At 44.9% G+C, this 15,885-nt stretch overlaps 1 protein-coding gene and 1 long non-coding RNA gene across 6 annotated transcripts in view; one reads left to right on the top strand and one right to left on the bottom strand.

The window, feature by feature from the left end:
- Window positions 1–29: 29 nt before the first annotated feature.
- Window positions 30–15,885, top strand: part of LOC142050691 (uncharacterized) — a 147,380-nt gene continuing 131,524 nt past the window's right edge. For 3 of the 5 annotated variants that reach the window (XR_012658094.1, XR_012658093.1, XR_012658095.1), the window contains exon 1: window positions 55–703. This is a non-coding gene — a long non-coding RNA (uncharacterized LOC142050691). Of the gene's footprint in view, window positions 704–15,885 lie in introns of all 5 variants that reach the window. The other 2 variants (XR_012658092.1, XR_012658091.1) reach the window with 2 other exon arrangements.
- LOC142050403 (uncharacterized) lies at window positions 8,971–11,164 on the bottom strand. The gene has a single exon (XM_075079040.1). It carries the CDS (start codon window positions 10,510–10,512, stop codon window positions 8,974–8,976), a length of 1,539 nt encoding a protein of 512 aa, XP_074935141.1. The 5' UTR covers window positions 10,513–11,164; the 3' UTR covers window positions 8,971–8,973.

Genomic DNA, 15,885 nt, shown 5'->3' with positions numbered 1-15,885 from the left:
CTGCCGCCGCGGCCGCCGGCCCCGCCTTATAAGCCCTGTGACAAACAAGCCGCAGCGCGCATGCGCCGGCGCCCGCCCGCCTCGCCTCTCCCGCCTCTGCCCGCCGGCCCCCGCCGCTCTCTGGCGGCGGGCGAGGATGGTTGTGAGGGGGCGCGCGCACACCTCCTTCACGGACCCCTGCCGGGGCGAGCCCCCGCTGTCGGCGCCGCTGCCCCCGACCGTTCCCTCTCCGCCGTTTTCATGATCTCGGTTTTTCCCCACCGCCGGCGGTGCCGTGTCTCGGTTCGGTTGCTAATTCTGCTCTCTTCCCCAGCCACACGAGGTTTTCGAGGAGGTGCCTGGTGCTGGTGGGGGTACCTTCCCCGTGCTTTGCGAGTTTGCACAGAGGCGCCTCGCTCAAAGTTCAGGCTGCCAGGTTTTCAAAGCGTATGCCTGTATTTACTGCTTTTCTTCAGTAAAAATAAGTAAAAGTAATTCATCTTTTCCTTGACCCGACACCTGGTGGAGGTTCTCATGATTTTTTATGACCGAAGATGATCGCCTTGTGTCCGGCGGGTGCGTTAGGACTTTTTATGTTTTTGCACCATCTTGTGGTAAGCCTTCGTACTTCCTTAGATCACGGAATCGTAGTCATTTAGGTTGGAAAAGACCTTTTAGACCATCGAGTCCGACTGGAAAAAGACAACTTGCGAAAGAAGCAAAGGTATTTTATTCCTCCCTTGCTAACACTTTTCCTGTTGCTCTCATGCCTTTAGGTGCAGGTGCTCTCATGCATATGTTTATTCGCACGTTTTCCCTCTTTTCTGCAGTTTAGAAGGTAATCATGTCCTCCACAAGCTGTAGAAACCACAGCTCCGTGGTTGGCCTTTGCTGCGGGACGTGTGAAAGCTGGCAGCCAGGTGGGATGCGGCTTCCAGCCACGGAGCTCAGGCCACCGCTCCTGTCCTTGCAGTTCTGGGCTCATTTTCACTGTCTGCCTCTCTCGGCGCAAATCTGCAGACGTGATAAAGAGCGCTGCAGTTGCCTTCTAAAGGAAGCTAAAGGCCTGAATCTTGCTAGCCCAGTGGATACTCATGGATTTTTTTTGTATCTATATGAATAAGGAAAGGCACCTTCCTACATAACTGGGCTATGGTGCATGCTCATTTATTTTCTTACATGTGTGATGTGTTTTGTATAGTGATTGCATTTGTCCATTCCAGGCTTGTTGGAGAAGGATAAAATACTTTGCTAAGCTGCTGTAAAACCTCCCCTGTATGTCATCTGCAGACCTGGTAGCTCTACCTTGCCTCCCCTCTTACTTGATTCCTGTCTCCTACTGCTCTGTTTCTTAACACACAACCTGAGAATACCACAGCTGCTGTTGGGGTGTGGGATATGCCCCGAGCATTTGGCGCGAGTGGGCCGATAGGAAGATCACACCATTTGTGAGCTTGTGGGTCATCTTCTAGGACTTAAGGTTTTGCCGATTTGCAGGCAGTTACGAGTCCTGACTATGCGTCATACTAAGCAGCAGACAGCTCTTTCCTTTTTCTGGAGAAAAACGTGGTAGATGGTAGCCCTGCTTCTTAAGGCATACTGGACATGTTCCAAACACCACTGACAAATCTAATTTTCACTGCAGCAGTGATACAGCTGCAATTTGGAGTGATTTTTGATGGCTGCATGCATGGTCGAGCATTCTTGAATGTTTTCCCGAACACACAGAACTGAGTCTGCTGAAGTTAGTGGGATGTTCAGGTACCCATGCAATGCAAAATCCCACAATCTTTGAAGCTTTCTGATTTCCATGTATTGCTATGCTGTTGTTGTGAGTTAATTACAAAATATCAGATCAGATGTGCTTTTTCATTTACATGGAAAAGTTGACCCAGTTTTCAAGACTAATTCTAAATTCCCATTAAAGCTTGGTGAAAAAAAGAGTGTAAATCAATTTCATATTCACTCTGCACTGTGTACCTACATGCATCCAAGGCATCTGAGCTGAGATCTGCTTCTGTTTGAAATTATGTCCCTTTTTCTCCTAGTGCCCCAGTCAGGAAACTTTCCTGTGGTTTGTTTTTTTTAATTCATCCCTATTATCTCTTCCCTAAAACATGAGTCTCCTTCCTGCAGCCCTTCAACTGTGTGTCCTTTGGGTAAGGAGAATGGATTGAGAACAGCATCTCCCGTGTTGCATCCTGTTGCTTATTGTGGGCACAGCTATAAACAAGCACAAGATTTTGTTATGAATATGGCAGTATTTGGTATGTTAACGTCTCAGATTCAGGTGAAGTAAGAAGCTCATCTCTAGCAGATGCTTTTAGACCTGATGAGTTCAGAAAGGAGCTTTGAGTTCACCAGAACAGCTCAGAAATTAGCCTACAAATTAAACAATCCATATCTCGGTCTCCTGTGTTAATATATAAGTATTTATACAAATATCGCCCTTTAAATCTGCCTTTTGACCACTTGCGCTTGCTCTCCTGCCCATCTCTCACCCACTTGCCCATCTCCTTCACCCACCCGTGTCTCTAACTGGGAGCGATTCAGCCTAGGTTGGCTCCTGGCTGCTTGGCCCTTCTCCCCACTGGCTGCCCACCTCCTTCTACCAGGCTTGTCCTGGCTTGTCCGAGCCTTTTGCCTACCAGAAGTGCCACTTGCAAGACTCACTGTCTCGTCCTTCTGGTCCCGTGCTGGCTTGTTTTTAGCCATCTTATAGACCACTGCACCATTATATATGGTTATATGTAATTTTAATCCAGAGCACTAGGCAGGCTGACACGATTTGGTTAAGCACGTGTTATGAATAATAGACTTCAGATTGTCCGTTCTGCTGGTGTATTCATGCATTTCTCACATCCTGCCAAAAGACACGCATACATTCAGTCTCTGCAGCTCTTTTTTTAAGAAGTACGTCTCAGAGTGTGTTATTAATTTTATTTTCCTCCTCATATTTTAAGTTTCGTGCCATCTTGTGGCAAACGGCGTGAATTGCCTGCGCTGCCTTTTACCAGCCTTCTGCTTGTGCTTTCCTGCAAACCTGCCGTTCAGTGGTGCAGGCTTTGTGTCAAAATCAAATCTTCTAAAAACATAATTCTGCTTTTATTTAAATAGAGAACACGCTATGATGTTGTCACGATCCACTGTTGGGTTGCACAATTTGGCAGAAGTTAAGCCCCCTTGCTTTCTAACCAACCTCAGATAATTCCGGGTGGCTAGGGGCGGCTGGGCTTCACTTCTGAGCGATGTTTGATTCGATGTGTTATTGTGACCAGGTTTGTTGTATTCTCGGGAACAGAATTAAGACTCAGAACAGAGTCAAGTGCCAAGTCGCTTTATTTGGCCACCAACAAGTATGCAGGAGAAAAGGAGAGAAAGAGTAAAAAAGGAAAAAGAGAGAGAGAGAGAGAGAAGGAAAGTTACAATAGCTACCACCATGGATCTGTGTCCTCCCATCGGTCCGATGTATCTTCAGTCCGGTGGGGGAATGTTCCCACTGCTCTCCGCTGGTTCTATCTTTTATAGCATTGTCCCATTGCACAGTCAATGAGCTGGTTTGCATGGCCACATCTCCCACTCGGCAGTGGGGCACGTGCGCAGTACCATCACTAGAGGGTGCTCAACGGTTCCAGGGGGCTCCAAGCCCCCCTCCCTTATGTTGTAAGATGACCCTGGGCCAGGCGCATGTGCAGAGGACTGGGCCTATGTGCTCCGAGAAAACAAGATATAGATATGTGTGTTCCTGCTGGGTAGAACTTCCTCAGTTGCTGTCGTGGTGAAGCCTTGGTAGTCAAGCCATTCTGCTGACAATGTTGAGACAAGTTTCTAGTCCCTTACACCACCCCGTCGCTCAACATTGGTGGCAGATATAGAAAGACAGTAATGAGAGAAAGAATAGAAACAAAGGTAAAATGAGAGAAAGAGAGAAGAGTGAGAAAAAGAGAGAGAGCAGTAACAAAGACGTTAGTTATGCAAGCCAAAACATTATAACAAAATCAACTCTAAACAAGGCCAATGCCTAACATCATTAACAATTCAGTTTCGAAATAAAATAAGTTGGGGATACAAATAGTTTATACAATTTGGACTGTGGATAACACATATTGACGTACAGCTCGAATGTGTTTAACTCCATCAGGGGATACAATGGGTACAAACTGCATATTTGTGACAACACATTGGATTAACTGAATGAAACATGGGATGACACACGGTAAAAAAAATAACGTAGCTAGACCACACAATAGGTATAATAAGATTTGTTTGATCCAAGGACCTCCTGGAAGCCAGGAGAACATATCACCATTCCAGCCTTTCCAGGTTTGGGTCGGAACATGGGCTAATTTCTGTATTCCGGCAGTAATTTGTTGAACGACTTTGTCATTGTCATTGATTTTTAAACAGCAATTAGAATCATTCAATTTCCCACAGACCCCACCTTCTTCAGCTAGTAGGTAGTCGAGAACCATGCGATGTTGATAAATTGCAGTTCGCATTTGGGTTGCCTGATCTGCCAATAGGTTGAGGGCCTCAGCTGTTTGATTGGTGATAATTTCTAATACAGCTTGCGGTGATTTAGGTTATAAATGGGTTCTTGAGCACCACTAATCCATTCATTGGGGTTCCAAGTTGCAGGTCCATAATGTTGTATGATACGTTGGGGGGTCCACATGTCTTTACCCCAGGACTGGCCACTCCCATCAGTGAGGGAGGTATCAATAACTTTGGATTGTTTTTCCTGCTTCAAATCATCATATATTTGAATGCCTAAATGGTCTCCGTCTGTTTCTGAGAGTAAGAAAAACAAGGGACGGATCACCCCAATGTAACATACTCCTGACCAGTTTGCTGGTAGCGCTGTACGTGCATGGTTTCCACATATCCAACAGTGTCCCTCGAGGGCCACTGATCCATTAGCAAAGGGTCCTTTCCAATGTTCCACATGGGGTGAAGGGTCAAAATAAGGGGGTAGGTTCTAAACCAAATGGGTCACTTTCAACACAACAATATAACAATTCCTTTGTGGAGTTTTCACAGCATGGTATGTCTGAACAAAGTTCTTCCCATGTTGTCCTATTCTATTACAATATTTACAGTTGTAAGCTCTTGCTTCCTGGTCCCAAATACAATCATGGCCTACAGTGTTGCCTCGGCTGGTATTAGGCATGAGAGACCAAAATCTGGGAAATGCGTTCTGGTATCCCTCTTCATTCACCCAGGCATAGATATATACAAGTTCATCCTTTTCATGTGGCCCCCCCTCCCACCGGAATGGTTATGCTTATGTTCTGATATGTCCATTCACATGTGCTGTTACCCACAAAGATGCCATCCTTTTGTGTTCTAGCCAAACAGTATTTACCTTTCTCTGGAAATTGTATGTGCCATGGTGAATCATGTGAGCTCTGCCATGTTTTATTCCCTTTTGTTTCACTATATTTACTCGCCAACCATTTTGGTAGCAAAGGTATAGCTACCCAGGGCCAACTTGATAGACCAAATGGTCCTCCACATATCCAGCATTCTGAGAGGTTATAAACACTTGCTATTTGTTCAGCCAATTGCATAAAAGAATTCTTGACATCATTTCCTTCATCCCTAAAGTCTTTGAGGGGATAACTGATCGTTCCAGGGATTGCGACCCATACAATACACAAAAACAAAAAAATTGACATTTTGCTCTACAAATTGAGCCTAAGCTTACAAATGTTATAAAAACAATCACAAAAATACAAATAGTCTAAATCAAATGTTAATCTTCCCACATTCAGTTGCGTTCCCGCGGAGATCTCCTGTGAAATGAAACAAAACATCGACTTGCCCAGATTGGGCTTCATCTACATGGTTAAAATGAGGGAACAATCCAGCGAGTGTTCATTTTGTGCTCTTTCCCCCAGGCATCTTCAGCCTTCCAGACATATTTGTTAAGGGGTTCAGCAAGTATGAGGGGAATGGTCTCAATGGTTGGCATTTCTACCAACACTGGCTGTCTAGGAGAGAAGGTTGGTTGCCTTGGAACACCAAGAGCTTGAGACTTTGGAATTAAAACTGGGGGTTTAGGACAAAAGGCATTTAATCGGGGGCATCCATTTATTCCCCAGCGATCATTGACTCGGGTAGCTGCATCTCAGAGACGCTCCACCCAATGTGGCTTATGAGGTTTCAGAAATCGTTTTAAGAGCCCATTAGTTCGTTCCACTATCCCATTGGCTTGGGGGTAATACAGGGTGTGGAATACCCACCTGATTCCTTCTTCCCTTGCCCACTCCTGTACTCTGATAGCAGTAAAATTACTGCCATTGTCTGACTGAATAGAACTAGGCTTTGGGAAGGAGCTAAACCAAATTTTCAGGGCCCGCACTGTATTTTCCCCAGTTGCTTGTGGAAATGCTTCGGCCTGGACTAGGCCAGATATTACTTCCACGCCTACTAATATGTATTGTTTTCCTTCTGACTTTTGGAAAGGCCCGATGTAATCAATTTGCCAGACTTCCCAGAGGGTCTTTTTGTCTCTCAAATGGGGTGGGAACTCGTCCATGGGATGCTGCTCTAGCCAAAGTCGGCATTGTTCACAAGCTGAAATACAGGTCCTGCAAGCTTCCCGAGTGACAGGCCAGCCTCTGGCATGTGGCTCCTTGTATAAATCATTAGACCCGATGTGGCCACGTTTAACGTGTAGCCATTCTAGGAGCCTATCCCAATTTTCTCCTGTTTGGTCCTCCTGCAGAGGGGCAATTCTGGCCAATTCATCTGCCCTATTATTCCAACCACTCACTGGAGTACCCCCTTCCTGGTGGGAGGGCACCCATCCTATTGCGAAATCCCCATGTTTGGCAATATCTAAGATCTCTTGCCTCCTCTCCTTTTGCCACACTGGCACCTGATTCACCTCCCAGTTGTTCTGTTCCCAAAAAGGGAGCCATTCTGTGCACCCTTTGAATACTGCAAATGAGTCAGTGTGGATATACACTGAAGTCCCTGCTTTTCCCTCGCTATTAAACACACTCCATACCGCCACTAACTCTCCCACTTGGGTACCGCCCTCGCCTTCAGTGATTATTTTCCTCTTAGTATCCACATGAATAGCTACAGCCCGATACTTCCACTGTTTGCCCTCTCGTTTGGCGGAGGCGTCTGTGAACCATACGTTTCGCAGCTCCTCTGAAAATGGTGGGGCAATCTTAACTACAGAAGGAGGAGGGGTATCCTCCTCCAGAAGGTTTGCCATTTCTTCCTGTATGTTTAACACCTTTGGGGTACCTTCAGTGACTGTAAAAACACTACAATAATGTTTGATGTTAGCATACCATTTCCTCACAGTACCCCTTTGGGCCACCCCGTCAGGGAGAGGGGTCCCTGTTAACACAGGATTAATTACCTTAAAGGGTCCCTTTAGAACTATAGGCTGTTGGCGTATGGTTTGCTCTGCTTCTCTAAGAGCTAAGCTCACTACAAACAAACCCTTTTCCCAACTGGAGTAGTGCTTTTCAGCGTCCTTAAAGCTCCTAGAATAAAATCCAATTGGTCGAATGGGACCTTCTGGTCCTTTCTGCCAAAAATGAATTGACAATCCCGAGTGTGCGAACCCCCATTCAATTTGAACTGGGTCAGTGGGGTGGATAGGGCCCAAAGTTTGATAGGTGTTTGCTTCAAACACCAAAAGCTGCAGTGCCTCATCATGAGCTGGAGTCCATTTCCAAATCTCCCTCTTCCGCAACAGGTCATATAAGGGACGTGCAATTATTGCAAAGTTCGGGATATGCTTTCTCCAAAAGACCAATAATCCCAAGGTGTGTTGCAGCTCCTTTTTACTTCCTGGAATTTTTCCCTGATCTAACACTGCGAGGGTGTCCCGAGGAATACAGACTGACCCTCCTTTCCACCAGGTGCCCAAAAACTTAACTTCACTGGCAGGGGCTTGTATTTTTTCTTTGGGTATTTGAAGGCCCATTCTTTCCAGATGATTAATAATTCTGTCACGCATAGTCTGCACCGAAGCTGTGGTATGTCCTCCTATTAGTATGTCATCAATATACTGATAGACTTGGACCTCTCTTTCTGATGGGATTACTGCCAATTCCTGTGCTAGGGCATGGTGGGCCAAGGTAGGCGAGTGTTTATATCCCTGAGGCAAACGGGTGAAGGTATACTGTTGTCCTTCCCAGGTAAAAGCAAATTGGTCTCGATCACACTCCTGGAGTGGAACCATAAAAAACACGCCCTTCACATCAATGGTTGCGAAGATAGGATGGGCCTGTTCTTGAATGGTTGCAATTAATTTGGCTATGTTGGGTACACCCGCAGTCAGGGGGCCAGTGTTTGCATTCAGTCGCCGATAGTCAACGGTCAGTCGCCATTTTCCATTAGGGTTGTGTACTGGCCACACTGGTGAATTGTACGGGGAGTGGGTAAACACTAAAATTCCCTGCTGTTTGAGATCCTCAATTACTGGGGCTATCCCTTCCCTGGCTTCTAGCGGCGACGGATAGGGTTTCACATTGGTAATCTTGGAGTGGGGAAGGGCAGGTGCTGTTTGCAATAGGCACACCTCCGCCTGAGATGTTTCAGTTAATTGCTTGATCTGGGGGATGCCAAAAGACCACGAGTTCCCCTGGGTGTCATGCCACTGCCTTCCCTTCAACACATCTATGCCTAAAAGGTTTGTCTGAAAAGGTCCTATGGCTACCATGATATTGATGGGGGCTTCCTCTCCTGGTAACCATAGTGTCACTGACGTCATAGGCATTGACTGTTTTTTTCCCAATGCATTTAAGATAATTAGATTTCTAGATGGGATAGAGATCCCGCACCTTTCTGCTTCGGTCTGCATCAGTGCGGTGATTTGTGCCCCAGTATCAATTAGAAAAATTACTGGTCTTTTCCTTGGTCCTACAGCTACTGTGATTAATAAATCCCCTTTTACATTCACGGTGAGTTGTCTTACAAACATCCATCCTCCGCTCCCCTCCTCACCTTCGGGGAACGGAGGGTCTAGTTTCCCGCCTTCTTCCTAGTGAGCTCCCCCTCAAGATCTATCAGGGGTGGAGCAGTGGGAACTAATCCCAGAGTGGCCTTCTTCCCTGACCATTTCTGTACAAGTTTTTCCAATTTTTGGGTTGGGAGTCCATCCATCAGGTCTCGAGGAATGCCCTTCTGAAGCCCTAGATGCCATAACCCCTGTCGACTTAGGGGTCTCTCTCTCCCGGGATGATTGTTGCAGAGTGGCCTCAAATCCTGGCCCTTCCCAATTGACAGCAGCTGACTGTTAACTTGCTCTGCAGACCGTACAACCCTTGTTTTGGTTTTTTTGAATGTTCCACCAACAGGGCCATATTTTCTCCCAAAATTAATTAATTCCTGCGCTACCTCCCCCCATGTCCACACTTCCCTTCCCGACCGCCCACGATCAGGGGTTATTATCCCTTCCAGAGTGGCCGCAGTTCTTTCTCCTTCGGAAGTATTTTGAATTTTCCCCTGTAACTGGACCCCAATGGGTTTCAGGGAGTCAGGGAGTCCCTGGATCAGGGGAGTCATCCTCTCTGGGTCTACAGGCGTCATCATCGGGGAACTCTGGTTGGGCTTGAGCTCCCGATCATACATCATTTGGAGACAGGCCGCTTTCTGCACATTTTCCACTAATTGATCCACCGTACCTGTTATGACAAGGGGTTCTCCCCTCTCCAAAGGGTTCAGCCCCCCGGCCCAATACGCAACCCGCTGGGTTAATGACCATGGGGCTCGGCGATTGCCTGTAGTTAAGATCACATCTGGACCCCAATATCCTTCTGCTTCTTTCTCCGACAAAAAAATTCCATCCCCCCCTGACAGGGACACTCTCCACACATATTCTGTCTCTGATTCCTTCGGAGTTCTTGCAAAGTCTTTTTTCAATTTTTCTAGTTCAGCTGCTGTAAATGGGACTTTGGTGAGAACTTGAGGACGGTCATCGTTATTGTCCTCATGCAAGTACTCTGTCTTAACCAGTGGATACATGTGAGGGAGCCTTTCTACAGTTTCCCTTGCCTTCTGCAAGTCTCTCTGAGGGTAAACTTGCTGTATCCCTTTCTCTGAAAGTTTCACCTCTACCTCCGCCAGTGTATCTGCTTCCCTCAAAAGTTGATCCCTCAATTCTTCCTTCAGTATGGCATTTTGATTTCTCTGCTCCTGCAATAATAGCTTGTTTTCCTCCAATTCTTCCTGCAGTGACTTTATGACCATCTGCAGTGTGTCTATTGTGACATTGCCTTGGCAAAGCCTCTGCTTCCTATCTTCCACCGCTGCTGCCAGACTCGCTCCAAGTACTGCACAAATTACAGCTTTTCCTTTCCCCGGTCTAACCCTAGCTTCCTTCTGCAGTACCCTTATCCTGTCTACTACAGTCTGCAGTTGAAACCAATGTTTTTTCGCCCAATCTTGTCCCTGAGGTGAGGGGCGAGATTGGTGCTCCTCCAAAAGATCATATAGTTTATCTATCCCTTTGGCTGGTGAGGAGACATAATCCTGAGCCTTAACTGCCTTCTGAGTGGCCATTTTACCTAACACAAAGGGGCTGTATCGTTCTGAGAGGATCACACCTTAATGCTGCTCTCCACTTTTGCCCTTTTCACCCTCAGGACGTCACACCTTAATTGGGCACTTTCTGTTCTCCGAGAATCCTATCTGTGACACCAATTAAAAAATGTCACGATCCACTGTTGGGTTGCACAATTTGGCAGAAGTTAAGCCCCCTTGCTTTCTAACCAACCTCAGATAATTCCGGGTGGCTAGGGGCGGCTGGGCTTCACTTCTGAGTGATGTTCGATTCGATGTGTTATCGTGACCAGGTTTGTTGTATTCTCGGGAACAGAATTAAGACTCAGAACAGAGTCAAGTGCCAAGTCGCTTTATTTGGCCACCAACAAGTATGCAGGAGAAAAGGAGAGAAAGAGTAAAAAAGGAAAAAGAGAGAGAGAGAGAGAGAAGGAAAGTTACAATAGCTACCACCATGGATCTGTGTCCTCCCGTCGGTCCGATGTATCTTCAGTCCGATGGGGGAATGTTCCCACTGCTCTCCGCTGGTTCTATCTTTTATAGCATTGTCCAATTGCACAGTCAATGAGCTGGTTTGTACAGACACGCCTCCCACTCGGCAGGGGGTCACATGCGCAGTATCATCACTGGAGGGTGCTCAACGGTTCCAGAGGATTCCAGGGGGTCCAAGCCCCCCTCCCTTATGTTGTAAGATGACCTTGGGCCAGGCACACTGGGCCTATGTGCTCCGAGACAAGATATAGATATGTGTGTTCCTGCTGGGTAGAACTTCCTCAGTTGCTGTCATGGTGAAGCCTTGGTAGTCAAGCCATTCTGCTGACGATGTTGAGACAAGTTTCTAGTCCCTTACAGAGGTGTAACTCAAAGGGGTATTTAGTAGTTACTTTCAGATGCTTAATTAACTGTAAATATTAGCTAATTTACAGGAGTTTTAATTTTTTTTAAATGAACTGCCCTTTAGTTAAATATTAAAAGTTTTATAGATCCTGAAACAGGGTTTTAAAAAATGAATACAAAGATGATCAAATCTTGCCATCTTAGGTGAAAAACAGGCAGTGTAGGCTTAGTTTGTACACACTTAGAGTGGCTATTAGTTGTCAGGAGCCTCCAATAACCTTTCTCAGGCCTTGTACGTGATAGACTCCACATAGAAGTCTGCATAAAGTTTAAAAAAATTAGGTCCAAATCTTTTTTTTTTGTTTGGCTGATAAAACCCTTGCAGGTGATGCCCTATCTATTGCTGGAGTCAGTAGCTCCAAGGAAGATGGCAATATTCCAGCCTCTATAAAGAGAAGAAGATAATACCTCACTTAATGAACCATGTCCTGAAACTGGCAAGATCTGCCTTGTATGGCTTTTCTTTTCTTTTCTTTTCTTTTCTTTTCTTTTCTTTTCTTTTCTTTTCTTTTCTTTTCTTTTCTTTTCTTTTCTTTTCTTTTCTTTTCTTTTCTTTTCTTTTCTTTTCTTTTCTTTTCTTTTCTTTTCTTTTCTTTTCTTTTCTTTTCTTTTCTTTTCTTTTCTTTTCTTTTCTTTTCTTTTCTTTTCTTTTCTTTTCTTTTCTTTTCTTTTCTTTTTCTTTTTTTAGAAAGAGGGGGAAAAGTTTGTTAGGAGATTATGGAAAATTAGGGAAAGAAGTTAAAAACAACCCCTGGCATTCGTGGTAATACAGATTGCATTGCCTGAGAAACTTGCCTAGAAACTGTTCAAAATTAGGACTGATTCATCTGAGCTTAACTATTCCAGTATCAGTGACTGCACAGTGTCAGTACACTCTGCTCTGCTGCTGAGAGGTCCATGTTATTCAGATCCTAGCTGGAGGGATCCTTTACATGCAGACTGCTGTGCAGGCTAAGATCCAGTAGAAGGATGTGGACATAGAAATTGGCAGAATTTAGGCCACCAAACCCCAAATCCATATTCTAACAATTCTTGATGAGCTTTCACTCAGCCTTGGACTTTTTTTTTTTAAATTATTATTTTGGTTTAAAGTTTGTTGGGTGCCTGACTTTGTACTTTTGTACATGTCCAGAGCTGCCTCAGTGTCAACATGACCAGTACATTCATGCTGAAGGCCACTCAAAATCCAGAGATTGGGAGTTATTTTGCTTCCGTTCCATTAACACCTTTATCTAATCTCAATTCTCACTGTGCGTTTGATAAATCTGCAAGGACGGGCGTGTTGCACAATGAGCTTGAGAACAGTCATGAGTTTTTCTAAAAGCAAAACTATGAAAGCTTGCAATTCTCTCCTGACTCAATGATCAAAAGACTAGTGTTAATAGGAAGATCCAGGTTCTTCTCCCGTCTCCTTAGAGACCATCCTGACATATTACATGGTTTGGGGTGGAGACAGTGTTTGCCCCTCTTTCTGAAGCTGTTTCAGTGTGCAGCAGAGAACAGTCTAGAGAGCATCAAAGCAGATTCTATGCACTGTCTGGTGGTGAGGCTGTTCATATCAAAGGGAGAATCCTGGAAAGGAATAAAAGTACTCCAGGATGGTTTCTCTATTTTGTGCAGTGAATGAATGGAAAATGTGAAGTGTACTTAGAAACAGACTCATTTCTGGTCATCCTTTGTTGTATCTGATCCTCAAGCCACCCAGAAAAGTAAGAGGAATAAAGTTTCCCCTCCTCATACCTGTTATGAGGCTACATTTGTGAAATATTGTCACATTGTATTGTGGAACAGTGACATACACTGTCACATCAGGAAAACGTGGATCTATGCACTGCAGCCCTGAGGAGCTGCTTCCAAAGCTCCTGGGTACGGAGGGATAAATACAGACCTTCCTTTTGGTACTGTCTGCACTGTAGCGGCCGTTCTGCTGTCATGGTAGAGAGAGAAGGAAATTTTACTAAGTAGGTTTATTTTGGGTTTGGTTTTATAATGGAGAATGCTGTCCTCAATGATGTAAAGAAACGTGGAGTTTGCGAAACTGGTTCCTGAATATGAAGGAATCAGAAGCTAGGAGCAGCTTCCTGTGGCTCGTATCTCTATCTTTGCAGAATAGTAGCAAGGAGGAATGTGCACAGCAAAGAGCTGCATTTCTGATCATCCTGTTTCAGAAAGTACATATAAGTAAGGAAAGTATTCAAACTGAATTTTTTTGTTTGCAATTTTAAGTTAGGTTTTTTTTTTTACTTCTAAAGATCTGCTAAGTAATGATTTAGGGTAACTTGAATTCTGAGGTGTATTTACTATTAAAAACACCTTGAGTTATTTATTAATCATGTTAAACTGAATGTTTGCAAGTTTTGGTTTGAGAAAATAATTGCTAGTGCTGTTAAACTAAGAAAACAATCAGTTTAACACATATTTAAACTAACCTCTCCTGGAAAACATGACCAAAGGACAAGCTTACAGTTGCAGTCAGTAATATTTAAGCATCTGCTTGAAATAGCTACTTCAGAGAAGACGACGGACAGTCAAACAGGGGCCAGAGCTGGAAAACTAAGTATAGTTTAGAAAGGACGTGGTCATGTTCTGCACTGGGTTTGGTTGTTCCTGTTGTTGCTCCCTGCTCCCCCTAAGGCGTTTCCCCCTTCTTGCCACGCACCCACTTCGTCTGTAGGCTCCTGCCAACTCCTCCATCTCCTGCCAAAAGGGCTGGCACCATGACTAAGCTGGGAAGTGTGTCTGAGCCAATCTGGGTCTATTCAGAGCCATTTAGTGTTTCAGCAGGGCGCTCCCTCTTCTGAAAACACACCACAAAGATAATTGAGCTGGTGCTGCAGCGAGCAGGCCCTGGTTCAGCAGGCCTTGGACTCCAGGCTTTGCCTCATGCCTGTTTGATCCTTACCTAGGCTCCCAGGTAGTTGAAACCATCTCTTTGGGGCCTGTGCTGTAGCTGCAGAGCCTCCATCCTTGGCTCAGGCTTGTGGTTATGTATAAAAAACCATACAAAGATGTATTCCTTGAAAAATATGGGATAGTCCCCAGTCCTCAGTGTTCTTTTTCAATGAAAACATCCTAGAAGGTCTTTGACAAGGATGAAAGAAAAGGCAAGATTGTGAAATCCAAATGACCTAGGAGTGATTAAGCTGCAAAATAAAGACGGCCACAAAGAAGACTGTGAGCCCAAGACTCAAAATACATTATGCAGCTAGTCTGATAAGGTTTGACTGTATGATGCCAGGGAAAGCAGGACTTGTCTTCATGCTTGGGTTATGGTGGTGCTAAGCACCGGCCTCCACTGTTCTCTCATTAATACTGCTTTTGCATCCTCTCTTTCCATGTTTTCCTCTCCTTTCTAGCAGTTTGCAGAGAAATCTTCCAATAGATGTGGCTAGATAAAGTCCCTGGATTTTTTTTTAAATGTTTTTGTCACAGGATTTTTCCCAACATCCAGCGAAAGCAGAACTATTTTGAAAATATTTGGACTGGAGCTTTGTAAGAAAACTAACAATTTTTTCCCCCCCTTCCTTTTCGTTCATCAAAGGACACTGATCAGCTTTGTGTTTCAAAATGGAAAGTTATATACTGTGATTTTATCTACAGAAATAAGCTGTTACACTTTTTGGTAAGCAAGGATTGTAGGAGAGGTAATATCTTTTATTATACTAATTTATCGTCTGGAGAAAGAGCAAACCACCTTTCAGCACACCAGCTCTTCCTTAGCTTAGCTTCAGACATTTAGTAAGGCAGTATTTGTAGAAAGAAAGTGACCCTGAGGCAAGCTGAGTTCTGTTTTAGGCCATCTATTTTACTTCTGCTTTCTGAGCTAAACAAATAAGCACATCCAACCTGCCATTATTAGTGAGATAAGCATTTCAGTGACAAGAGTGATGGTTATCACTGTCGCGGAAACCATGCTACTCTCTTTATTTCAGTCCCCGATGTGACGTGGAAGCAATGCTTCTCTGCGTTTTGCTGGCGGGTGCTGTTAAAAAGTGAAGACACAGACTCTTTGTACCCCTTGTCATCTCAGCAGCTCTTCAGGGAGGGTTTCCAAGGTGTGCAGAAATATACAGGGTGCTCAGCACTGCAAGGCAGCCTTCACACCCACACCGAAACCAAAATGGCAGGGCGGTGATGGCTGCGGGTGTGACAGCAGCACTGGGCTTTGTGCTGGAACCTCGGGGTGTGACGGTGCTCAGGCAGAAAAGGACAGTGCAAGAGCGCAGGGATGCAGGACTGTCTAGTGAGCACGCGCATTTTAAGGAGTTTTGGTAACGTTTAGTGTTAGTGGGTAACGTGGTCACACCAACATGCTTGTGAGCTGGGGAATAGTACAGAGGAAATGCTTCACAGATGAGTATGAAGTATGTGTCAGAATCAGCTCCTTGGTGCGTCTTCTGTTACACAATTTGAATGCAAGACAGGATTTAAGCATTCAAAATGGAGTTTAGACAGAACTGTGACCTTGGGAAAATC

Source organism: Phalacrocorax aristotelis, chromosome Z (genome assembly GCF_949628215.1).
Source record: "Phalacrocorax aristotelis chromosome Z, bGulAri2.1, whole genome shotgun sequence".
In the NCBI taxonomy this organism is placed as follows: Eukaryota; Metazoa; Chordata; class Aves; order Suliformes; family Phalacrocoracidae; genus Phalacrocorax; species Phalacrocorax aristotelis.
This window is presented reverse-complemented; position numbering and strand designations above follow the sequence as displayed.

Coding starts and splice junctions, on each gene's coding strand:
- LOC142050403 (XM_075079040.1), bottom strand. CDS start 10,512: ATGGCCACTCAGAAGGCAGTTAAGGCTCAGGATTATGTCTCCTCACCA.